Source organism: Mustela nigripes, chromosome 2, assembly GCF_022355385.1.
Source record: "Mustela nigripes isolate SB6536 chromosome 2, MUSNIG.SB6536, whole genome shotgun sequence".
Classification (NCBI taxonomy): Eukaryota; Metazoa; Chordata; class Mammalia; order Carnivora; family Mustelidae; genus Mustela; species Mustela nigripes.
In genome coordinates, this window is record NC_081558.1 from 107,702,131 (window position 1) to 107,728,512 (window position 26,382).

Below are 26,382 nucleotides of genomic sequence, written 5' to 3' on the forward strand. Positions count from 1 at the left end.
AAATAAAACCAGAAAGAAACAGAAAACCAGTTAAGCAGAAGCAGAAGCAATATTTTTAAATAATCAGAAGTGATAGAAACATAATGCTATGTTCAGATGACATAAGGGTCTTTCTCCTGTCTACGTGGTGGAACAAATTATTACAACTGCAACAAATTAGATCCTCTTATGATATGCAAGTATTTGGAGAACTGCTTGTAAACACCTGTATCCCTTTCCCTTTTCCTGTGTGTCATCCCCTGTACCTAACAAGATTTGAAGCAGTTCTTCCAAGCAATCAGAAAGACTGTCTCCTGGGCTAGCCTCCTCAGTAAGACAACAAAGAAAGTGTTTACTAACCTACTTTGGGATTGGTTTCCCTTCAGAGGGCAGTACACTGTATAAAGGAGATAATGGCAAAGATGTTCCAGTTGGAGTGGGTGGTGCTTGTGGTCTGATATATTCATCCCTCTCTCCATCCCCACACTGTGATGATCCTTCAGAGGCCCATTAAACCCACTGTTCAAGAACACTGCTTGAAAACCACTGTATATAAAGGGATACCAGATGGGTACTAACATAGTACCGACGTTAGGCATACTAGAGGGAGAAGAAGGGGTCATTATTAAATGTTATTAAGTGCTTCATATAAAAGCAGATACTGTACCCCCTCTTCCAGCATACAAATAGGATGTAAAGCCTTAAAAACATCTCCATGTCAGGTAGATGGACTATGTCAGAGAAGAAAGAGCACTAAATTGGAGGAAATGTGCCACTTACTAGCAATGTGATGCAGGGCAAGCTCGTTCCTCTCTGACTCTGTTTCCCCATCTGTAAGGACTAGTTTACTGTGTATGACCCATGTACCTCACACGTTCAAAGAAATGACTAATGACAGAAGAGCCTTGCAAAGCATGGAGTAAAGTACCCCAGCATGATGAGGACTGTTCTTTCGGTGAATTCTCTAAGCCTAAAGAAATTCTGTTAAGAAAGATGGATACCTGGTTAAACACCCTGAGGGGTCAGAGAGTGACCTTGGAGTGAAGGTTCCTGATTCCCAAGCTAAGCCAGTATGAGTTGGGCTGAACACCATGTCTGGGAGAGTCAGCACACCGTGAAATTATGAAGTGTGATCGTTAACCAGACCATTCTGCACCGGCCTTCCTCTCTGCATTCACCATTCTCTTTGAAGTCCATGACCTCGTATGTGTCACTGAACTGCTGAATGACTACTCCAAACAGAATCGAGCATCCCAGCCCACCCCGCTGATGCAGTCAGACAAGGTTCACCCCGCACAGCCTGAGTCCTGAGTCTGCTTTCAGCCTCACAATTCAAGTGGAGCGCGTCGGGGCGATTAAAATGTGTAAGACCTGCATTCAGGCATAAGCCACCGACTTCGGGAATAAGAATGATGAGCCTATGGTACATTTTTGTTCTCCTAGTCTCCTGGAAACTCTTGGACATTCATTGATTTTTCATGGGGAGTTCAACTAATAGTCAGCTCGTAATAATGAAAGGGTACCATTTCACTTTATAGCTAGATTTCAAAAATTCCAGAATTTAAGAGGAAAGGAACTTAGAGGTCACTTAGCCTAACTCTCTCATTATAGAGCTGGATGAACTAAGTTCCCTCAGTGGGTAAGCAGGAGAGCAAGTTTAGGACTCAAGTCAACGATCTCCCAATATCACATTGTATTTACGAACAGCAAAATGTTAGCATTACAGGGCTGCTGGGGAGATTGAGAGGTGAGATCTCATTTGTACAACGTGTTTGGAGCCTCAGCAACACAAAGTGCATAAGGTTCTAAGTGTGTGGCTCTGTGCTGGGCATAGAAATTGTAGGTTGTGTTAGGTCACAGTACTTGTGAAATAATGGTTTGAATATACATTTCAAGTGGATGCATATATCAATAAGCTTTAAGTAAAATATTACACAGCTCAATATCAGCACGTATATTTTCATAAATTGCCACCTGGTGACTTAGTTTGTGATAATTTTGATAAATCTCATAAGAACAGCATCTAAGCGGTGCCTGGGTGGCTCAGTGGGTTAAAACCTCTGCCTTTGGCTCAGGTCATGATCTCAGGGTCCTGGGATTGAAGCGTGCTTCGGGCTCTCTGCTCAGCAAGGAGCCTACTTGCCCCCTCTTTCTCTCTCTGCCTGCCTCTCTGCCTGCTTGTGATGATCTCTGTCAAATAAATAAATAAATACAATCTTTAAAAAAAAAAAAAAAAAAGAACTTCTAAGACATCACTGGCAATCAATGAATTAAACAAAAATGAAGTTCCTTACTGGAATGGATAATAGCTTCTCTATGCAAGTATGTATTCTGTATGTATGTATCCAGATATCTATAGAATATACCTCAGTAGTACTTTAGGAAAATCCTTATAAAATAAAGTTTCACTTCTTCACATTTTATTCCAAGAACCTGAGAAGGGAAATGATGCATCCAGTTCTCACACTTGCTTGCTACACAGCTATGGGCAGATGCCTGAACTAATCTGTGTCTTAATTTCCTCCTGTGTAAAATGCCTCACAGATTGTGCTAAGTGAAATAATGTGTGTAGAGCACTCTTTAGGGATGAGTTCCTTTTATCACTAAGCATCCAAGTTCACACAGAGTAGAAGTGGTGCAGCTAAAACAAGAATCTGTGGTTTCTTTCTTGTTTTTTTTTTTTTTTTAAGATTTTATTTATTTATTTGACAGAGATCACAAGTAGACAGAGGCAGGCAGAGAGAGGGGGGCAGCAGGCTCCCTGCTGATTGGAGAGACAGACGTGGGGCTTGATCCCAGAACCCTGGGATCATAGCCTGAGCCGAGGGCAGAGGCTTAACCCACTGAGCCACCCAGGTGCCTCAACCTGTGTGTGTGTGTGTTTTTTTAAGATTTTATTTATTTATTTGAGAGAGAGATGCAGTGGGAGAAAGAACACAAGCAGGAAGAGCGGGAGAGGGAAAAGCAGGCTTCCTGCTGAGCAGGGAGCCCAATGCAAGGCTCAATCCCAGGAACCTGGGACCATGACATGAGCCAAAGGCAGACGCTTAATGACTGAGTTACCCAGGCACCTCAGAATCTTCGGTTTTTTACTCCAGTTTCTCTTCCCTTCCATTCTGCTTGTCCTTTTCATCTTTGTTCCACTGAAATGTTTTGGATTCTCAGTAGTGTGTGGGTATGTCTTCCCTCAAAGAGTTTCTTCCCTCAATTTGGGGCACCCAATACCCCCCATTTCCATTTTATTTTAAAAGTAGACTTTATTTTAGAAGTAATTTAAACTTTTCTAAATATCTAAATAATGAAACCTAGGTATTGCCAGCTTTCATTGCACCATTATAAATTGATAATCTGAACTTTTTTTTTTGAAGAGAATAATATTCTGCTGTTTTAGAATACATTACAAGATACGATGCATTCATATCCATTATGTAATGTGATTTTCAAAAGAACCTTGTGAACTTCATACAGCACACATATGATGGTTGAGGACCTGAGGTCCAGAAAAGCTAAACAACGGCAAAGTCTCAAACCACCGTAAGTGGCAGAGTGAAGACTGGAATCTAGTTCGAGGGCCAAGAACTAAAATTCCCATGAAATCTGGACGGGAGCAATACAACTGGGAATAGTGAAGTCTGTGGAAAAGCAGGGAGCTCCAAACACAGGACTGTTGGCTCAATATTCCCTGGCCTTCCAATTTTTAAAGAGAAGCCAGAATATTTTTATGTGAGATCCAATTTTTACAACATTTTGAATTCCAAATAAAACATATCCTTGGGCCACCTGAATGCAAATCTTGATGTAGACTTACAAATTCCTGGCCACATATGCCTCTTTCTCCTGCCCAGACTGAATTTATTTCAGAAGAGATTATGCTTATCAAAATGTTTCTTTTTCTCTCAGGCTAGAACAAGCTAAGTCAACTTTTTCTAAACTCAAATCCTAGACTCAGATGTCTAACAACCAATTCAAACTGAACATAGCCCTTTGTAGTCCTCTGAATGATCCTACCGTCCACCCAGTTCCTCACATGAAGACCCCAAGAATCGTTCCTTATTTCTGTCCTACCCTCACGTCCCACATGCAACGTATCAGAATGTTCTGTGACTGGTCTCTGGAGCTAAGGCCTGGTCCAATTCTGTCTTGTCATGATACCACTGTGAACTACACTCCAGCTACACCTAGTTCCACCTGTCCTGTGACAGCAACATTCTAACAGCTCACCCTGCCTCACTTGCCCCCAAGATTCCATCCTCTGCACAGCAAAGCCACCATTTAAAAACGAAAAGCCAATAATATCACACCCATCTTTGCTCAAAACCTCTTCAAGGCTTCCTATCGCAAGCAGAATAAAGTCTTACCTTATGCAGACCTACTTCACCAGGTTCCAGCCTAGCTCTTCTTTTTTAAGACATTATTTTATTTATTTGACAGAGCACAGGCAGGCAGAGGGAGAGGGAGAAGCAGACTCCCCACTGAACAGGAAGCTCCATGCGGGTCTCAATCCCCAGACCCTGGGATCATGACCTGAGCTGAAGGCAGACACTTAAGTGGCTGAACCACCCAGGCGCCCCGACCCTAGCTCCTTTGCTGCTTCTTCTCTCCCCTTTGATTGCTCCCCACCAGCCACTCTGACGTTCTTTTGGTCTCTCAAACACACTACACTCACTGTCTTTGAAGACCTTCGCTACTTTTTTCTTCTTTCTAGAACATACTACTGGCCCAGCTTACTGAGCGGTGCTATAGCAGAAAAGTAGAGGCTCTGAGGCTAGGCTCCCTAGCTCACATTCCAGCTCTGTCACATCTGGCCAGTGTTTCATGTCTCTGTGCTTCAGTATGTTCATGTGAGTAATATGGAGATAATAAATCATAGTACCTCCCTTGTAAGGACTGCCATGAAGCTTAAGTTAGCCAATAAAAGTGAAGTGCTCACAGTCCTAGCACACAGCGGGCAGCAGGCTTATCTTCAGATGTTATCTCTGCATCACTCACTGACTTCCTCTTACTCAGGTCTCAATGAAAATAACACCTCCTCAAAGAAGCCTTCCCCGATTGCCTCCTAAAAGAGCCCCCTCCCATCTCTTTCACATTAGTCTTTTTTTAAATAACACTTCTTAGTAGCTAGAATTTTCTTATTTACTTAGGTATCTGCATGTTTATAGAATATCTCTCCCCATTAGAATGTGTGTATGCTCCAAGAGAACAGGGGTTCTTTTTTTTTTATTTTATTTTTATGTAATTTCTACACCCTATATGAGGCTCAAACTCAAAACCCCGAAATCAAGAGCTGCATCCAGAGACATAGCTAGCCAGGTACCCAGGGATTCTATTTTGATAAGCACCTGGAACACCTGAATTTGAAATGCCGCCATATTAACAAGAATGCCTGACACATGGTGGGTGCCGGCGAAGATATGTTGTGGTGCCCCCCAGCATCACTGACATGCAAGGGTGCTTAATAAGGATTTGCTGAAATGAATGGCACTGAAATACTTCTTAGCATGCTTTGCCACTTAGGAAACTGACACCTTCAGAACTTTAGAACAGCCTGTTCTTGATTTTCTAATAAAGCACCATCACCCCACTAGAATTTTATCCCTCTTTCCATAGTCAAGTCTGGAACAAAACAAATGCTAAGCTTTTTCACACATTAGACACAATTGCACTACAAGTATTTAATGCTATGAATTTCTACATAAGAAATTTGTTCTTGGGCTTTCCCATTTTAGGTTACGGAACTCTAGTTTTCCATAGAGTTCAAAGAGAAATGCTATATGATTCTTCATTAAAATATTAGCAATAGAAAATCTTCATGAAATAAAACCTCTCCATCCATAATTGCCACTACCCAGAGATGTTTTAAATTGTATTCGAGGGCAGTATCTTGCTTTTAAAAGTGACAGTTACTGTATCTGGTTCTAATAATGTGTATGAGGAGAGTCAGCACAGGATTACAACAGGAAGGATGTTGATCTAAAACCTTATTTAGCATAGGTGCAAATGAGGCCCGGAGAGGATACTACTCAGAGTCAAGACCAGACTCAAGTGGTTTTGTTCCCATTCCAGAAGTTTCTCCACTATCTAAACTGAATGTACATATTCTTTTTTTTTTCCTTTTGACTCCCCGTTTTTTAGTATAAAAAATTTCAAGCAAATGAAAAAAGGAACAAGAACAGTATAATGAATATTTTTATGTCCATAATCTAGACTGGACAATTGTTAATATTTTGCTATATATACATCATCAATTTTTTTTTTGACTGAAGTGGTTTAAAGTAAATTATCCATAGCATAACATTTTGTCTCTGTGACACGTTTCTAAAAATCAGGAAGTTTTCTTATGTAACCACAATATCATTGTCCTACCAAACAAAATTCAGGATAATTCCTTAACATCATCTAATACCCAAATGATATTCAAATTCTTCCAAGTGCTGCCATAGCTTCATTTATAACTGGTTTGTCTAACTGGGATCCAAACAAGGCATTGTCTCTGATAGCTGTTTCTCAACTCTTTTATAGTTTAAAATAGTCTCCCTCTTAAATGTCATATGATTTCATTTTATTATTTTGATTTTCAAAAATACTGACTTGTTGAAAAGACAGAAAAATTACTCTATAAAATGTCCACCCTCAAGTGGCTCAGTCTGTTAAGCATCAGTTTTTGGCTCAGGTCATGATCTTGGGGTCCTGGGATTGATCCCACATGGGCTCCTTCCTCAGCACGGAACCTGCTTCTCTCTCTCCCTCTGCACCTCCTCTCTGCTCATGCTCTTCTTTCACTTGCTCTCTCTTTCAAGTAAATAAAAAATCTTCTAAAAATTAAAAAAAAATTTTTAAATGTCCACCCTCTCAGTTGATATAAATTCTCCCTTATTGGTGTTTGATTTGTTCTTCTGTCCTCCATATTTCTAATGAATTGGAACGCTCATCTAAAGACTTCATTACATTAACATCAAAGTGCCTCTATTTTTGAAGATACACATTAGCTGTCACTTCTCTATTATAATCATTTGAACAAAACCCTGAAATTGACTTACAGAGAATAACAGGAAAAGCCAGCAGGTGGTGAGGGAAGGAGGAGAATATCCCAGTTATACATACACTGCATTCCAGGATTTGGCATTTAGCTGTGGTCCTCAGAACTTGAATGGATTTAAAGAGACACACAAAGGGAATGAAATGCAAACCAGAATGTTACCTTTATGATTTATACTGAGATGTGTAAGCATGAAACCTCCTGGAATATTACCACCGGTAAGACTAGTGCATTTCCCCCTCTTGGTAGTGGTTTCAGAGCCTACTTGCATATCGGAATCATCAGGACTCTTCAAAAAATACTACCACCATAGATTCGGATTTAACTGGACTTGGAAGACGGGGCATTGATATTTTTTAAAACCTCCCAAGGTAGTTCAACAATGTTACCAGTGCTGGGAAACACTGCTGTAGGTAGGTCTAAGCAGAAGCCAAATTGTTATCAGAAAGTTGTTTTGGAAACATTAAGGTAGAATTTGGGATGTTAGGGATATGAATAAAGAAAGTCTGAAAAGACAATACCAGTCAGTGGTACTTCAACATCTGTGCCCATGAGAGCCATTGGAATATGCTTACATTAAAAACAATCAAACAAACAAAAAACCCAGGAAAACTGGATCCTTGCTTTCCACATCACTCTCATCTTCCCCATTCATTAGGGTGGGTCCCCAGATGCTACTCTGGCACACAATAAAGGTGATTCTGATGGAGGTAATCCATGGTCCACGCACTAAGGAATACTAGTCTGTATCATCTGGGATACACTTGCTTGGAAGAGTATAGGTAAGACCAGTGTTGTTCTCAAACTTAAGCTGCCTCAGAAGGAATTGTAAGGCATGTTGAAACACACCCCTCTCCCCTACCCTCTCCCCTAGCTGCTGCTGCTGCTTCTTCTTTTTTTTTTTTTTTTAATACTACAATTTTTTAAACATTTTTTTTCAGTATAACAGAATTCATTGTTTTTGCACCACACCCAGTGCTCCATGCAATCTGTGCCCTCCTTAATACCCACCACCTGGCTTCCCCAACCTCCCACCCCCCACCCCTTCAAAACCCTCAGATTGTTTTTCAGAGTCCATAGTCTTTCATGGTTCATCTCGTCTAGCTTCTGATTCAGTAGATCTTGGGTGGAGCCCACAGTCTGCATTTCTAACAAATTTAAGGAAGTGGTTCCCAGCCAGGTTTTTGCTTTCCAGGGGGACATCTGGCAGTAACTGAAGCCATTTTTTTTTTTTTTAGGACTTAATTTTTTTGAGCAGTTTTAGGTTCACAACAAAACTGCATAGAAGGTAGAGATTTTTCTCAGTACTCGTGCCCCTCACATGCATACCCCTCCATTATCAGCTACTCCACCAACAATATTTTGTCATTTCCCACAAAATTTTGTCATTTCCTGGCAATATTTTGTCACTTCAAGCTCCCCCTTCTAATTTTTTTCATCTACCCTGTAAGTCTCAGGCTATTGGAGACCTCTTCAAAGAACACTCCTCCACTACTTCCTTTTTGGAATCCTTTACAGAGCTCTTATGTGTGAACATAAGTGTTTTCTTGAAAGCCATCTCTCCCTTATAAGTCCTGGTCATGAAATAATTGTTAGTTTTGCTCAGAAGTGTTTGGAATGCTTTCATCTATATAGCAGTATAAAAAAGAACTTAAAATATAGTTATTTGGAGACAATAAATTGTATTTATAATTGTATTTTTTTTTACTTTAATTTTCTTTTTTTTTTTCATATACCACTAAGGCCAAAATACTGATTTCTTAAAGATAAAGAATCTTCTTAAAGTCTGATGCACATATGTATGTTAGGTTAGAGCATGATATTAGGTTTCATAAAATGAGAAAGGGTGGAACCTCTTTTTGAAGTGAAGAGCTCTTTTCACAGAGGCGGGAGAACCAGTCTTGCAGGTTTGAGGACAGCCTCTGGGGTGTACAGGTAACCTCAAAGGACCACAGGGCTTGAGGGTTATAATCATGATCTGCCTACTCCAAAGTGCAGGAGTGAGGCCTGACATTCCTTATTTTAACCTTGATTTATTATGATGATTCATTATTGTTTACTATTGTTCTGATTTACTGTTAATGCTGATTTATTTTGCACTTTTCAGAATGAGGAAAAGTAGGTATTATAAGAGCTTGTAAAATCACACCAAGAAAAACACCATCCGGTGAAGCAGACCTACAGGTGCCCAGTAGGAGAGACTGACCATTATACAAACAACTCTGAAACAGACAGAAAAACCAAGGACTCATGTAGACGCAGGCTATGACCTGTGGTTATATTTTATTTGAGTAATCAGAGGAGGCTTCACGAAGGAATTGCCTTAATGGTGCTGGGATTTGAAAAGGTAGAGCTGGTGACGGACACTGAGGCTGAATGAACACTCTTGAGCAAAGATCTTTGGGTATCTGAAGACTGTGCAGGCGTTAAATGCATCTTGAACAGCTGCTGGGGCTCCAGTGACAGATACAGAGGCTTAGTGGATATTCCCACTGACATGAACTGAACAGAAGTAGTCATCTGGCTATTAGCACTCATTTTAAGAACAGCTCAGAGTCTGGCTACATAATAAGGATCTTGGTGGGTATGTTGGTTTAAGCGTCTCTAGAAACTGTTGTGCTGCTTCCCTAGGGTAGACAGGAAGGGGGTGAGATATGGCAGGGCTGGGTCTCTCCGCCCTGGAAACCGAGGAACAGAGTTCCTTAAGAGGAAACTCTTAAGGAACACAGTTAAAGCCTCATCTCTGGGTAGGACTGCATTTTGCATACTTGTAAGGCCAAGAAGTGTCAAAGCACAGCCGTAACTGTCTTCATTATTCTCTGGATTTTTCCCTTGGTGATTGTTTTCTTCTTTAAATCTTTTGCTCCCATATGCATATTACATTAAGTGGAATATAGCTAATCCCTGGGTTCTCAGCTGTAAATAAATCCCCCATTGCTGAAACTTTTCAAACCGCTGCCTATTGCCTTCTATCCCAAGTGTGTTTTCTGTGACAGGACTGGGAATCTGATCAGAAAGATAAAAGATAAAGCAGGAGGACATCCGGTCATATTTTTCAAGAACCTTTAGTAAGCAATTGAATTAGGCCTTCAACGTAAGCAGACTCTGCTGCGTTCCACGTAGCCACCCTGAGGTAACCGAAAGTGAGCCTAGTCAGCCCCAGCTTTGAGCAATCCCAGGGGAGGAGTCCTCTAACCGAGGTATTCTGATGATGGAATCAGCCCAGAATGAACTCCCTGAAAGATCCCAGAAAGTCTGATGTCATTTAAGATCTCAATTATCCAAGTAAAAGAAGAAGAATGTGAAGTGGGAATTTCCCCCGTCAGCTCCTTGGCACAGACCCCAAAGATCTGAATGTGCCACAAAAGGAAGCAGCTCTTCCTCTAATTCTGTAATGCTTCCCTCATCAGGCAGGGTTCTGTGAGTGGGGCACTTTAGATTTATTAGTAGGTCTTTGAGTCAGAAAGGATTGCCAGAGGTCAGATCAGGTTTCACCATAGGTCTTCATACAAAATATTCAGGAACCCTCAGATGGAACAGAGGAGGTCTGTGACAGAAGCAGCACAGGCTTTAGAATCAGAAAGTTGATGTTGAAATCCCTCAGCCACCACACCTAGTTGTGTGATTCTGGCTTAACTTCTCAAGGGTTTCACTGGAAAATGGAGTTTGGGAAGGGCAAGGTATTGACGAGAATTATGATGAGGACAAAAACATTTTTTTTTAAAGATTTTATTTATTTATTTGGCAGACAGAGATCACAAGTAGGCAGAGAGGCAGGCAGACAAGAGGGGCTCCCCGCTGAGCAGAGAGCCCAATGCAGGGCTCGATCCCAGGACCCTGAGACCATGACTTGAGCCAAAGGCAGAGGCTTTAACACATTGAGCCACCCAGGCACCCTGACAAAAACACTTTTTAACAAGTACTTGCTAAGTTGCTAAGGAGACTTAGAGGGGATTTTATGAAAAGGATCCCTTAGAAATCATTCTGTATTATTTGTATATCATGTATATTTGTACAGTCTATACATTTGTAAAATTGTAAAATTTTGTAATTGTATAATTTAGTAACTGTAAAAGTATAAAATTTTACCATTTTCAGGACTCCTTCTCATATGTGGCCTCCTGTATTCTTCACAAAATGGTAAGATAGGAGGGTATCATTAGGCCCATTTTACAGATGACGAAACTAGAAGTCAGAGAAATGAAGTGCTTTGTTCAAGGTTATACTCAGTTGCTCCAACACTAGGACAAAGTTCCATTCTTCTGATCCTGAATCCACACCTCTCTCCTTTGTGTCCCTGTCCACAGCACTTAGCGCCCTGACCCAGGAAAGTTATAGCTTGGTTTGTTGAACCCTGTTTATGAGTCAGGCTCTGGGGAGGGAACATGAAAGATGCGGGACATCACAGATTTGGTTACCGCATGTACACCTTCAGCAGGGAGCCCGGGAACATGGATATCTTGCATGCAAATCACATGAGAATCTATTCCAACCCTGCATTTTCAGATGATTCATTTGCTTGTTTCATTTCCAGCCAAGAATGCAATGTCCTTTTCGTTTTGGAATGTTTACAGATGAGAGTTAGAGCCTGGGGGTGGAGGACAGCTTGATTATTACAATCATCTCAAATGGTGCCTGGTTTTCTACTCTTCCAGAATATTCTTCTTACCTCCTCTATGATATGGCCCTGACCACTCCAGCTCATAGTGATCTCAAACTCTTTTTCCCTGTTCATATGAACTCTGGGGTGAGTAACACCTACAGGGCACTTGGCATCATATGCTGGTATTCTGCCTGTGGTGATATTTTACTCATGGGTGTGTGTGTGTTTCTATTTCCTTGCCAAATGAAACTGGGAGTTCTTTAAGAGCGGGGACAGATGTTTTCACGTTCATCTTATACTGAATAATGGAAATAAGAAATGGAGATACATCGTGAAAACTGTATTGGATGTGGAGTCAGATCATCTAGGTCAACTGCTCATTAACTATGAAATGCTGAAAGAGACACCAAAATCTGAGCTTTTGCTGCCTCTTGTAGAATATGAGAATATTAGTACCTATTTCATACTACTGTCATGAAAAGTAAGTGAAATTATCTGTGCGAAAGTACTTCATAATCTCATTAGGAACTGTACAAATGTAAAGAATGTGTTTGTGGGGCACCTGGGTGGCTCAGTGGGTTAAACCTCTGCCTTCGGCTCAGGTCATGATCTCAGGGTCATGGGATCGAGCCCCACACTGGGCTCTCTGCTCAGCAGGGAGTCTGCTTCCCCCTGTCCCTCGGCCTGCCTCCTCTCTGCCTAGTTGTGATTTCTCTCTGTGTCAAATAAATAAATAAAATCTTAAAAAAAAAAAAAAAGAATGTGTTTGTGCTTACCTTTAGAAAAATGTGCATTAAATAGAAGCAGTCTGCTGGCACCGGCAGTCATGCACGGTGTACGTTTGTTTCCTCCCAGAGGACTTTACATTTTTATGTCCTGCTATGTAAAGAAACACAGCCACATGGAAACAATACCATTAATTTGCTTTTGCAAAAGTGAGAAAGATAAAAGATCTATGATTCAAAGAAAGCTGATACCATCCAGATACCAAGAATTTCATTAAGAGCTGTCAACATTGTCGCTTCATGGAACCCAGATCCTAGAAGTTCAGCTTTCACTTAGGAAATTCCATTTTATTTTATTTTATTTTTTAAAGATTTATTTATTTATTAGAGAGAGAGAGTTCATGAGTGAGGGGAGGGGCAGTAGGAGAGGGAGAGAGAGAACCTCAAGCAGATACCCCGATAAGCATGGTGCCTGATGTGGGGCTCAATCTCAGGCCCATGAAATCATGACCTGAGCCAAATCGAGAGTCAGACACTTAACCGACTAAGCCACCCAAAGGCCCCTGGAAATTCCCTTTTAGATTCCTAGTGTTCTGTGGGGATATTAAGAGAAATGGCATAACTGTGAAAACCTCTAAGGGGATAAAAATGATTCACTTTCAGAATGAGGATGTTAATATAAGCATATTATATATAATATAATATATGCTAATATAAACATATACATATACCTGCCAGCCACTCTGAAGTGATTCTAAAAACCCAAACCCGACCTTCCCTTCCTACTTATGCACTTACTGTTAGTATCAAAATGGTTCCTGTTTCTGGGGCCGAGATCATTCCATAGCATTCCCTCTCCTCTCTTATCCCACCTCTCATGTAGTAACAGTTGCTGCCTACTGAATACCTACTAGATGTCATGAGTTACATTGATACCTTCATATCTGAAATCGTCCAATAAATCTTGCAATAAGGTTTTCATTGTTCCAGTCTTGTAGAAATCGAGGTCCCAAGAACCAAGTACCTCATTTGTAGTCCTTCATGGATCAGGTAGGACCAGATCCCTGTGATACTTTGTCCTTGTTCTAATTTTCACTATATCCATGAATTCACAAATTTAGGGCCATTTTTTTCCCTAATACTCATGAAACTTACAATATAACTTAAACATGCTTATCCCCATACCCCAAATTTTATGTATCATCAACTGTTTACAAATCACACTTTGAGAAACACATTTTCCAAAGACTGTTGGTGCCCTACGAGCACACCTGTCCTTATAAACAAGAAGACATAGGCAACCTGTGAGGGAAAGTCCAGGGAGGATGAAGCCCACGCCCTGTCTGTCTTCACTCTCCACCTTCTGATTTCCTTTCAACACCTCTCCAACTCATCAGCTCCAACCATCTACTCCACTCTGGAAATTTCCGCCACCATCTAGCCTCACCTTTCAGAATCCTTTTCTGTGTTCTGTGTGTGGACAATTCCCTTTCATGCCCAAACACATCAAAGACAGAAAATCACATGAAGTAGTAACTTTATTTATTTTGGGTTTTTTTTTAATTTTTTATTTTTTATAAACATATATTTTTATCCCCAGGGGTACAGGTCTGTGAATCACCAGGTTTACACACTTCACAGCACTCACCAAAGCACATACCCTCCCCAATGTCCATAATCCCACCCCCTTCTCCCAAACCCCCTTCCCCCAGCAACCCTCAGTTTGTTTTGTGAGATTAAGAGTCATTTATGGTTTGTCTCCCTCCCAATCCCATCTTGGTTCATTTATTCTTCTCCTACCCACTTAAGCCCCCATGTTGCATCACCACTTCCTCATATCAGGGAGATCATATGATAGTTGTCTTTCTCTGCTTGACTTATTTCGCTAAGCATGATATGCTCTAGTTCCATCCATGTTGTCGCAAATGGCAAGATTTCATTTCTTTTGATGGCTGCATAGTATTCTATTGTGTATATATACCACATCTTCTTGATCCATTCATCTGTTGATGGACATCTAGGTTCTTTCCACAGTTTGGCTATTGTGGACATTGCTGCTATAAACATTCGGGTGCACGTGCCCCTTTGGATCACTACGTTTGTATCTTTAGGGTAAATACCCAATAGTGCAATTGCTGGGTCATAGGGCAGTTCTATTTTCAACATTTTGAGGAACCTCCATGCTGTTTTCCAGAGTGGCTGCACCAGCTTGCATTCCCACAAACAGTGTAGGAGGGTTCCCCTTTCTCTGCATCCTTGCCAGCATCTGTCATTTCCTGACTTGTTGATTTTAGCCATTCTAACTGGTGTGAGGTGATATCTCATTGTGGTTTTGATTTGTATTTCCCTGATGCCGAGTGATATGGAGCACTTTTTCATGTGTCTGTTGGCCATCTGGATGTCTTCTTTGCAGAAATGTCTGTTCATGTCCTCTGCCCACTTCTTGATTGGATTATTTGTTCTTTGGGTGTTGAGTTTGCTAAGTTCTTTATAGATTCTGGACACTAGTCCTTTATCTGATATGTCGTTTGCAAATATCTTCTCCCATTCTGTCAGTTGTCTTTTGATTTTGTTAACTGTTTCCTTTGCTGTGCAAAAGCTTTTGATCTTGATGAAATCCCAATAGTTCATTTTTGCCCTTGCTTCCCTTGCCTTTGGCGTTGTTCCTAGGAAGATGTTGCTGCAGCTGAGGTCGAAGAGGTTGCTGCCTGTGTTCTCCTCAAGGATTTTGATGGATTCCTTTCATCCATTGAGGTCCTTCATCCATTTTGAGTCTATTTTCTTGTGTGGTGTAAGGAAATGGTCCAATTTCACTTTTCTGCATGTGGCTGTCCAATTTTCCCAGCACCATTGATTGAAGAGGCTGTCTTTTTTCCATTGGACATTCTTTCCTGCTTTGTCGAAGATTAGTTGACCATAGATTTGAGGGTCTATTTCTGGGCTCTCTATTCTGTTCCATTGATCTATGTGTCTGTTTTTGTGCCAGTACCATGCTGTCTTGATGATGACAGCTTTGTAATAGAGCTTGAAGTCCGGAATTGTGATGCCACCAATGTTGGCTTTCTTTTTCAATATCCCTTTGGCTATTCGAGGTCTTTTCTGGTTCCATATAAATTTCAGAATTATTTGTTCCACTTCTTTGAAAAAGATGGATGGTACTTTGATAGGAATTCCATTAAATGTGTAGATTGCTTTAGGTAGCATAGACATTTTCACAATATTTATTCTTCCAATCCAGGAGCATGGAACATTTTTCCATTTCTTTGTGTCTTCCTCAATTTCTTTCATGAGTACTTTATAGTTTTCTGAGTATAGATTCTGTGCCTCTTTGGTTAGGTTTATTCTTAGGTATCTTATGGTTTTGGGTGCAATTGTAAATGGGATTGACTCCTTAATTTCTCTTTCTTCTGTCTTGCTGTTGGTGTAGAGAAATGCAACTGATTTCTGTGCATTGATTTTATATCCTGACACTTTACTGAATTCCTGTATAAGTTCTAGCAGTTTTGGAGTGGAGTCTTTTGGGTTTTCCACATATAGTATCATATCATCTGCGAAGAGTGATAATTTGACTTCTTCTTTGCCGATTTGGATGCCTTTAATTTCCTTTTGTTGTCTGATTGCTGAGGCTAGGACCTCTAGTACTATGTTGAATAGCAGTGGTGATAATGGACATCCCTGCCATGTTCCTGACCTTAGCGGAAAAGCTTTCAGTTTTTCTCCATTGAGAATGATATTTGCGGTGGGTTTTTCATAGATGGCTTTGATGATATTGAGGTATGTGCCCTCTATCCCTACACTTTGAAGAGTTTTGATTATTTTGGGTTTTTATTTTGGGGGGGTAGTAACTTCTAAAAGCATAAGGGTTTAGTTGGCCATAGTCTACTTGAAGGAGATATTTTCTTTTCTTTCTTTTTCTTTTTTTTTTTTTAAGATTTATTTATTAGACAGAGGGAGAGAACACGATTAGGTAGAGTGGCAGAAAAAGGGAGAGGCAGGCTCCCTACTGAGCAGAGAGCCCACCAGTGCTGGGTTCAACGCCAGGATTCCAGGATCATGACCTGAGCCAAAGGTAGATGCTTAACCAACTGAGCCACTCAGAGGCTCCAAGAAGATACTTTCTTAAGTGGACTACATAGTCTTCTCGGGGATGTCAGAACACCCTAAATGGTTCACTCTCAGAAGTCACTGACGTCATTCTGGCCTTGGGTCTCTAGGCAGACCTCATTTCCTCTTTCTGGTTGTTTGGTTGTGAGGGAACAAATACTGAGCTGGCTGCAGTTCTAGTCCTACCACTAAGTGGTCTTGTGTCACAAACAAGTGATTTCACAGCTCTATGCCCTAGTTAATTACAGGTAAAATGGGGAAACAATTTTTGCAAAAGGTGTTTGTGATATTTAAATGGAATAACATGGGTAAGACACCTTCCATAGCATTTGGTTGAGTTTTTTATCAAATGTCATTTCCACTTTGAGTATATGAAACATAGTTACTCTCTGCCTATGGTTGCTGGTTCCATGCTTCAAGAATGCTTGTCTTCTTTGGTTACATTTAAACTGTATTTCTTTCTATGCTCCTGGAGAGGCACTGTTCCCATGAAGACCTCTCTACATTATATTAGCTTCCTTGGCCAGACCTTCATGCTAAATCCCTAACTTCTGAAGGACTTGTCATTTTTTCCCTGTTTTTTGGTCTGTAGGCAGCTAATTTAAAAGGAGAATTTATTACCATGAATGTTTTAGCCCTTTCTGGCTTAAAAATCCATAATTCCCTTCTGATAACCTATTCAAGTGCATACCACAACTCACAGGAGATAAAATAATTTACATGTCCAGTAGTGATAACATCCATTCAGTATAACAACATTTGGCAAAATGTGAATATTTATCAGCAAGAATACAATAGGTGCACAGAAAGCATGATATCAGTGTACTCTGATGGAGGTTTCAAAATTTCCCTAGTAACATGTAAAAGAATGATTTTCTGTTATAGAATTCTAAATTACCACTTGAATCCTCTAAAAACGCAAGTGTTTCTCAAGCCTCTTACCTCCAACTATCTCCAAAAGAGCTTGCTTTGCTCCAACTCCTATCCTTTATTCTGACCAGAAAACTTATTTACCTTCCTACGCAGATGAAGCAGTTGATTTGTCTCTAGAGCATACACATAGTCTTTCTCTCTTGTGTGGCACTCTGCCCACATTCTTGGCCGATGAGTGGAATCACTTTTCTTCTGAAGACTGCTAAAGACTGTGTCTTCCGTGAAGGGTTTCCAAGGCATACTATGGGCTGCGCCTGTCTCCGTGTGGTCAGGATGCGTAAGGATGTGCATCATGTTTCTATGACAACTTCTCACCTTCTTTGTTTTTCCAAAGGGGTCAGTTCCACCTTCATGTTAGTTTCAAATTCTGCAAGAACAAAAATGATGCTTCCCACTTCCTTAAGACTCAAATGCAGCATATTTTGCAGTGTGAGCCCTCAGGAGGTATAAATTCAGAAATGTTTATTTTCCTCTTTGGAGATCTGAAGAAATCTATGACTTCTCCAGGAAACCTAAGTGACAAATTTCCATGTAATTAAGACAACAGGGTAGAAGGGAAGTTGGGGGTTTGATGTCTGGACAGTTTCTATGGGAAAGGTCATTTTCTTACTTTATCTCTTTTTTTACTTTAAATGTGGAAATTTATTTGATCCTATCTCATTACTTCAGTCCCCTTTGTTCCTTTTTTCCCCTTCCTACTGGTTTAGTAGCTGTTAGTGGCGAAAATAGGAGAAGTATTTAATCAAAATAATAGTACCTTGAAGGTGCTTGGGAAGTATTTGCTGAGCAAAGAACTGAATTGCCATCACCAGCACCCCACCCAAAACAACCCCCTTCAACATTTTTTGAGGAAAGGTGAGCCTTGTGTAATGGCATTGAGAGGTAAACTAGGTTTAGGATATTGAATATAAAGAGAAAAGCACTCTCTCTTGAGAGGGCAAGAAGCAGGAAAGCTATAACGGAAAGAAATGAACTTTTTTCTCAGGCTCCTGTTACATGCCTAGTCAACTGGGATAGTAAGATTTCTGATGAACCCTGAAATCCCTAACACTTCAGTCCTCAAAATCCAGGCAGGAGAGACCAGAGTAGACTATCACAAGGATCCCTTCAAATTTGTATTTTAACATAAGAAATATATTTCAGTAATTTCTTTTATTATTATGAAGGAAGAAGGGAGAAAGAAGGAACATTTGGAAAAAGAAACAAGGAAAGAAACAAACTGAAAGAAAGAAATAACCAAAGATTGGTGAAGAAAAATTGGCCTCTCTGTTAAAAAAAAAAAGAATCAGGGACACCTGGGTGGCTCAGTGGGTTAAAGCCTCTGCCTTTAGGCTCAGGTCATGATCCCAGGGTCCTGGAATCGAGCCCTGCATCAGACTCTCTTTCCAGCGGGGAGCCTGCTTCCTCCTCTCTCTGCCTCCCTCTCTGCCTACTCATGATCTCCATCTGTCAAACAGATAAATAAAATCTTAAGAAAAAAAGAAAGTGAGAGAGAGAAAAAAGAATGAGAGGGAGAGAGGGGGAGAGAGAAATGTATCTGCCTGGGGATGATTTAAAGTTAAATAAATAATTAAATCAAGTAATTCTAGAAGTTATGTTCACGTGGCTCCACCTATAGGCGTGAAGATTGTCTTTCCCATCCTTAGTCACTGTGGCCTTTCAAGTGACAGTTGATTGCTGTCAGTTTAAGCCTTGAAGCGGAGCTGAGGGGGTTCTGTTGTCCCAGGAAAATGTGTTGCACAGGGCTCTGAATAATGAGATGAACTACTCAGCTTATAAATATTGGAGATCTGTGAAATCACTACTGATTTTATTTTTAATAGCTACATTAAGAGACCTTGTATTACTGAGACATTGTAATAAAAATGTAACAAGACCACACACTCTAGAGGCCGTATTAAAATACAATTCTTGTTATGATTTCTTTGGAGTCCATTTTCAGCTGTGCTGGAAATAACCAATAACCATAAATATTTATAACAAAATAACATCTTTTATAGAATGAATATTTTTATGAAGTCATTTTTTTATTAGTTAATCCTTTGAATAGGGCAGAATTACAACATTGCCATGCTTTCAAATGAATAAATGTCAACACCCTGACACAAGGAGAGACCATTACACTAATTTGGATGCAAATTAGTGGCTGAGGTTCAAGTATTAACGTGACACAGAGCTGAAGAACTCACTGCTGAAGAATCAGTCCCCTTAGCTACAGGAAAGTAGCGTAAAGGTCCTCCTCCCATTTCTGTCTCTGAAAATTACAATGATACGTCAAGGGTCAGATCAATTACAGCCTTTCCATCATATGCCCCTGATTTTCAGACTCAGGAAGTAACACTTTTTTTTTTTTTAATTCTTTATTTCTACCACGTTTTCCTTCTACCTCTTTTATTATCCATTTAATATTTATATGTGATGGTTATTGACTTTATATTTATTCTGTGATTACCTAGTGGGCAAGGGGCACACATTCTTATTTGTCAGCTGCCCCAAATTTTCACTGGGATGAAAAGGAGTATCATTAATTATAGGTTAATTACTTCATTTACAAAGCACTGCATAGTAGCTGTCTCTCCTCTGTTTCATCTTTCAAGTCTTTGTTACATGGTTAACCAACTTGATAATAAACTCACATTTTACATTTTTTTCCTATCTACTGTATCAGTGTTCTCGAGAGAAACACAGCCAATGAAATGTGTGTGTGTGTGTGTGTGTGTGTGTGTACATAGTGGAGTTGGAGGAGGATAAGGGGAAAGGAGTAGAGATTTAAAGGATTCACTTATGTAATTGTTCGGGTTGGGAAATTTGAAATTTGTAGAACAGTCCAGAAGGCTGGAAACTTAGGCGGGATTTCTACGTTATATACGCTCAGGCAGAATTCTTCAGAAATCTCAGCTTTTGCTCCCAAGGCCTTCGACTGATTGGATCAGACCCACCCACAGGTCAACTGACCATAAAATTAACCACATCAACAAAATACCTTAAGAGCAATATCCATGGGGTGCCTGGGTGGCTCAGTGGGTTAAGTCTCTGCCTTTGGCTCAGGTAGTGATCTCAGGGTCCTGGGATGGAGCCCCATGTGAGGCTCTCTGCTCGGCAGGGAAGTCTGCTTCCCCCCTCTCTCTGCCTGCCTCTCTGCCTACTTGTGATCTCTGCCTATCAAATAAATAAATGAACTCTTAAAAAAAAAAAAAAGCAACATCCACACAAGTTTTTGACCAAATAATCGGCACAACAGCCTAGCCTAATTGGCACATAAAATTAGCCATCATATCTACCTTTTCTCAGGGTCCTTTGAGAAGGACCCAGGCTCAGAATGTGGAAATTAATATAAAAAGAAACCCATTATCTTGAGTTAACATGGGTTTTCTCCAGTAATAGAAGGTCAAAGAACTGGCAGATGAGAGCTTCTGAATATCTCCTTGGACATTGAAGGCCTCGAGAATAAATCTTTATATCGAGGACAGGATGCACAGTGTAGAGCATAGGCTCTGGAGCTGGACTACCAGAGCTCAGATGCCAGTGTGCCTCTTACACGCTATGAGACTTAAAGCAAGTGGTTACCTTCGATCTGAATTTTTTTTTTTTCCTTTTCAAAATGGGGATGTTAACGATGTCTGCCTCACTGGGTTTTGTGGGAACTGCATTAAAATATGTAAAATGCTTACAACAGTGTCTGCTATGTACTAAGTGTTACAGGTGTTATCTGTGGCAGTAATGATAAAAATGAGCATGATGCGATGGTGGTGATGACCATCAGCAGGGGGAGAGAGTAATTCTGTAGATGGAGTTTTGTGTGAGTAAGGCCAGGAGATGATAGTTTTGTGGAGGACTTGTGAAAGACACAGACAGATGGTATGAGCCTGAGAGGAGCTGAACTCCTAAAGAAAGAAGAAAAATCTTTCAGTTAGGGTTCTTAGGAGGAGGCAGGGAAAACACTTGTCTTCACCTGAGTTTCCTAGAAGACATACCCAGGAAACACTTAAGAGTTGAGAACGTGAGATACATTGGAATTAGTCCAGATTATTTTTCAGAAAAAGAGAGATTAGATCAAGTGTGTACCATTCGGAAAACTTCAGAACGATTGCTCTTATTTAGAGCTTTCTCAGGGAGATGCCTGGGTGGCTCAGTCATTAAGCTTCTGCTTTTGGCTCAGGTCATGATCCCAGGGTCTTGGGATGGAGCCCCACATTGGGCTCTCTGCTCAGCATGGAGCCTGCTTTCCTTTCTCTCTGCTCAGTGGGAGCCTACTTCCCCCTCTCCCTGCTGCTCTCCCTGCTTGTATACTCTCTCTCTGTGTCAAATAAATAAATAAAATCTTTACAAAAAAAAAAAAAAAAAAAAGCTTTCTCTGTGGTTGGGGTGCCTGGGTGGCTCAGTCAGTTACAGGACTGACTCTTGATTTCCATTTAGGTCATGGTCTCAAGGTCATGAGATTGAGTGAGATTGATAAAAATGACCTTTTTGTGTGTTGATTATATGGACATTTCACCTGTCATATGTATTTCAAATATTTATTCCTCACCTGTGTTTTTCTTTTTTAATGTCATCTATGAAGTTTTGCTACCAGTCTTTCAATTGTCTGTCCAAATTATCTGTCATACTTTTACATGGCGATACAATGTATTACTTTCATATTTAGTAGAACCTCCTCTATCCTGTAAGAGTAAAGGCAGAAGTAATTGTGAAAGAGGAGTAAAGATAATTTTTAAGATGCATTTTAAGGTTACAGTGATTAGAGTAGTATGATGTTTTTATAAGACCTTAATATATCACTTAGTCTGAAGATCTGACTGATGTGGAAGGAGGTATAATTTCTGGTTTGGAATTATCATTTATCAAGTTTTTTTCCCCAAATTTTCTGGCTTCTTCTGTTGTGTCATTTCCATTTGTGCAGTGGATATATATTCCTGGAAAATGTGAAATTAATTATGCTTCAGTTGAGTAAGGCAGTCTCCTTTTAAGAAAAACTATAATACTGCTTTTGAGCTGGACCACACCTGTTAGTTCAGAGGTTCTATACTGTAGTTATAACAATCTACCTTCTATTCATTTCTGTCTCTGAAAATACTACATTTCTATTTGGGTCAGCTTGAAATAAATGTGGAAAACACGGTACCAATTAGGGGCCTGGAACACTGTCCTAACACTGCACCTCACAGAACTTTGTAGCGATTTCTTTATAACCAGAAGCAACTTTATTGCTTTTAAGCCACAGAAGTTCTCTATCTCCAGGGACGCAAGGAGAAAGGTACTGAAATTTCTTACCATTTTCTTCCTTGACTTTGTTATTTTGTTTTATTGACATTGTTTTAATTGCTGCTGCTCTTAATATTCAATACCAAAAGCACTACAGAATTCAAACACAAATAAAAATTTACTGTTTTTGTAAATTTCCATCTTGCTTTGTACTTTGATAAATGTGCACACACAAATAGATATCGTATCATAAAAATAGCCATTCTCCTTTGCCCTTTGACAAATAATATCTGTTGGGATATTTATTTATCTACTTGGCGGGGGGGGTGGCAGTGAAGGGCAGAGGGAACTGCCAAGGGAGAAAGAGAAAAAGAATCCCAAGAAGACTCCCAGCTGAGCACAGAGCCTAATGTGGGGCTGATCTCACAATGTTGAGATCATGACCTGACTGAAATAAAGAGTCTGATGCTTAACGGACTGAGCCACCCAGGCTCCCATCTCTTCGGTATTAAAAAAAAAAAAAAAAAAAAAAGATTTCAAAAACTAGCTATGGGTATCTTTTTTTTTTTTTTTTTTAATTTATTTGTCAGACAGAGATCACAAGTAGGCAGAGAGGCAGGCAGAGAGAGAGAAGAGGAAGCAGGCTCCCTGCTGAGCAGAGAGCCATATACAGGGCTTGAGTCCAGAACCCTGGGATCATGACCTGAGCCAAAGGCAGAAGCTTAACCCACTGAGCCACTGAGGCACCCCAGGTATGGGTTTTTTTGTGTAATCTTTAAGAAACTTTCTAACATATGATTTAATAAATGACATCTAAGTTACTAAAGAAGGAATGGCCAGTGTCAGACTTATTTTAGAATAACTATGAAATACCAAATATCATGATATTCTATTAAAAGAGCTATTGGTCATGTAGTAAAGTCACCCATGGCTCTTCATGTTGCCAGATCAACACTTATAACCTAATGGTCACAGTGGCTGTGGCAGTGCATTTAGAAAGATACTTTCAGTCTGTGGGATTCTACTTCTCTGTGTGTAAGCTGAGTCTAGGTCTACCCATGGCTCTTCACCACAAAAGGGGAAGAAAAATGAGATAATGTCTGTAAGTGTGTTAAATGTCTAGAACTCACTGTCCAATAAGTATAGAAGATCATTAGGCATGCAAGATAAAATTTCAAAAAAATTGGTTTTTAATCAATGAGACAAAGGGGAGAACAAGAGAACAGATCATTTACTTCCATTCATTTATTCATTTATTAATTTATTCAAAAATGTCACTGAGAGCCTACTCTATCCCAGGCAGTGTGTAAGGATTGCAAAGTTGAAAATGGCATAGTCTTTTATGGAACCATCTAGTGGGAGGAACTGATATAGGTACAAAGAGCTGTAACAAAACTCATGACATGATGAGATTGAAAGTGACTATCAGCAGTATGGGGTAGGAAAATAGCAGCTGTAAAAGAGAAAAGGGAAGTAGGAGTTTGTTGCAACTGGTTTTTATTATGTAAAGCTATTGGGAATATTCTATAATATTTTTAAACTGCTCTAAGAAAAAAAATTAAAAGATGATACCAGCACTACAATATCAGGGTCTCCTAGTATTTCTCTTAATTTTTATTAATTTCAATTAGTTTTCCTTAACTCATGTATGAAATTTAACCAATATTTTAAGAATGTAAAACTGGCTGAGCAGAGTGTGAATCTTATTCCATGGCCCCCAGCCACTACTCCACCATCCCCCCCTCACAGGTACCCACTATGGATAGCTTTGTGCAAATTCTGTGGTCCCCCTCTATAAATTGATGTGCATATACAAATATGTCAAATACATTTTTAAAAGATCAATGAGAAGCATTGCTAAGTAACTTGAGTGTGTCTGTGTGTGTGTGTGTGTTTAATTATGATGATTTCTTGGAAATTTCTGAATATGTTCATCATTTTTTAAAATAACTATTGCATAGAATTCCACAATATGATTTATCTTTAGAATAATATGGGTGTCTGAGTACCCAGGGTTGCACACAGATTTTCCAAGAACGGATGGGAATGGAGAAAGTAAACTATTTCCAGATCTTTGACTTTCAAATGAACTTTTCCCTAAAATTGATTTGCCTGAGAATGATTCTATTGTCTGAAAGTCTTCCTCTTCTGTCTGCACTTTTGTGATCAATCAATCAATCACCATTCACCTGTTTAACAGCAGAGAATCACACTCTCACCAATCCTTATCATTCACTATGATGCAATTGCCTCAAGATAGAAATGATTTGGGGTACAAATCAAAAGACAGTTGGAGAATGCTTAGCTTCTGGGGGGAAGGGGTCAGGAGGAACAAGGAACAAAATGTTTTACCATATTGGGAGATAATATCAATTTTATCATGCAATTGGAAGAGCTTAGAATTGGAAATGAGATTGTTGTCCCAGGTTTTATATACTGTTTGAATTGAAAATGAAACAAAATATTTGTGACACAAATATAAGAACTGTCATTGCTATTTGGATTATATGGCAGATATTTTTCATAAGTTGAATGAGTAAATTTTTAGCACCTAGATTTTGATGAAAATATATTTAAAGCATGTACATCACTTTGAAAACATCAGAAATCATATATTTTGCAATAAAACATTATTTTTAAAGATTTTATGTATTTGTTCATTTGTTTTTAGACCATTCTTCATTCATTTAGATGGAGAGGAAAAAAGAATCACCAGCAGACTCTACTCTGAGCACCAACCAGGGACTCAGCCTCAGGACCCTGAGATCATGACCTGAGATGAAACCAAGAGTCAGATGCTTACCCGACTGAGCTACCCAGGTGCCCCACAATAAAACATCATTATTAAAATAAAGTCAATGTCATTGTTTCTCAAAGGCCGTTTGAGGAACAGATGACAAATTTTAAAGATCAGTGTCTTATGATACTCTCCTATCGGTAGACGTCCATAATTCCTTCAATCAGCAGATCCTTATGGAACACCTACTGCGTGCCCAACAACTATTTTAAGATCTGGAGGTATATGAGTGAATAATAATAAACAGAATTATCCAAGGAACCAAACAACAACAACAACAAACAGTTAAAAACAATATTGGAGGAGACAGAAAATAAATACACAAATTTGTAAAGCATAAAATATACGCTACGTCAGATGGTAAAAACCGAAGTGTGCAATTTTAAATAGGGTGGTCAGGAGAGGCTCAGTGAGAACGTGATATTTGAGTAAAGGCTAAAATAGGTCAGGGACTAAGTAAAGAAATACAGGCAGAGGGAACAGGAAGTGGGTGGGCCCTATGCCAAGGTTACATCTGGAGTTGAAAGATTGGGAAGGAGGGCAGAGTGTCTTGAGTAGGGTGAATCAGGAAACAGTGTTGGTGGGGGTTCACAGAGAGGGGAAAAAGTCAAGGAAGGGGTGTGCTGGGAGGAGAGGAAGTGATGTTGAGGTAAGGTTAGTAAGACTTGGCAAAAATGCTGGCTTTTACTGTGAGTGAGGTGGGAAGCCAGTGGAGACTTCTAATCAGAAGAGAAACAGGATCTGCTTTTCATTTAAAAATCATGCTATCTGCTCTGTTAAAAGTAGACCACAGCGAGGCATGGTACTCTGGAGACCAGTTCAGAGGCTCTTTCTGTCATTCAGGTGGGAGATGGTAGTGGCTCAAACCGGAGTCTTCAGAATGGAACTGGTGAGCAGTGTTTGGAATCTTCGTATATCTTTAGACTACAAAGTCAGGCTATATGAATTTCTGGCAAACTGAATATGAAGAAAGTGTTTCAAATATGGCTTCTAGAATTTTGGC

The 26,382-nt window shown here is 39.8% G+C and overlaps 1 protein-coding gene across 1 annotated transcript in view; it reads left to right on the forward strand.

The window, feature by feature from the left end:
* Positions 1-25,450, forward strand: part of CLDN1 (claudin 1) — an 84,219-nt gene extending 58,769 nt beyond the window's left edge. Inside the window, exon 4 of the mRNA XM_059391289.1 lies at positions 25,254-25,450. Coding sequence (XP_059247272.1) covers positions 25,254-25,359 — 106 coding nt within the window. The 3' untranslated portion in view covers positions 25,360-25,450. The remainder of the gene's footprint in view (positions 1-25,253) is intronic.
* The last annotated feature ends 932 nt before the right edge of the window (positions 25,451-26,382 follow it).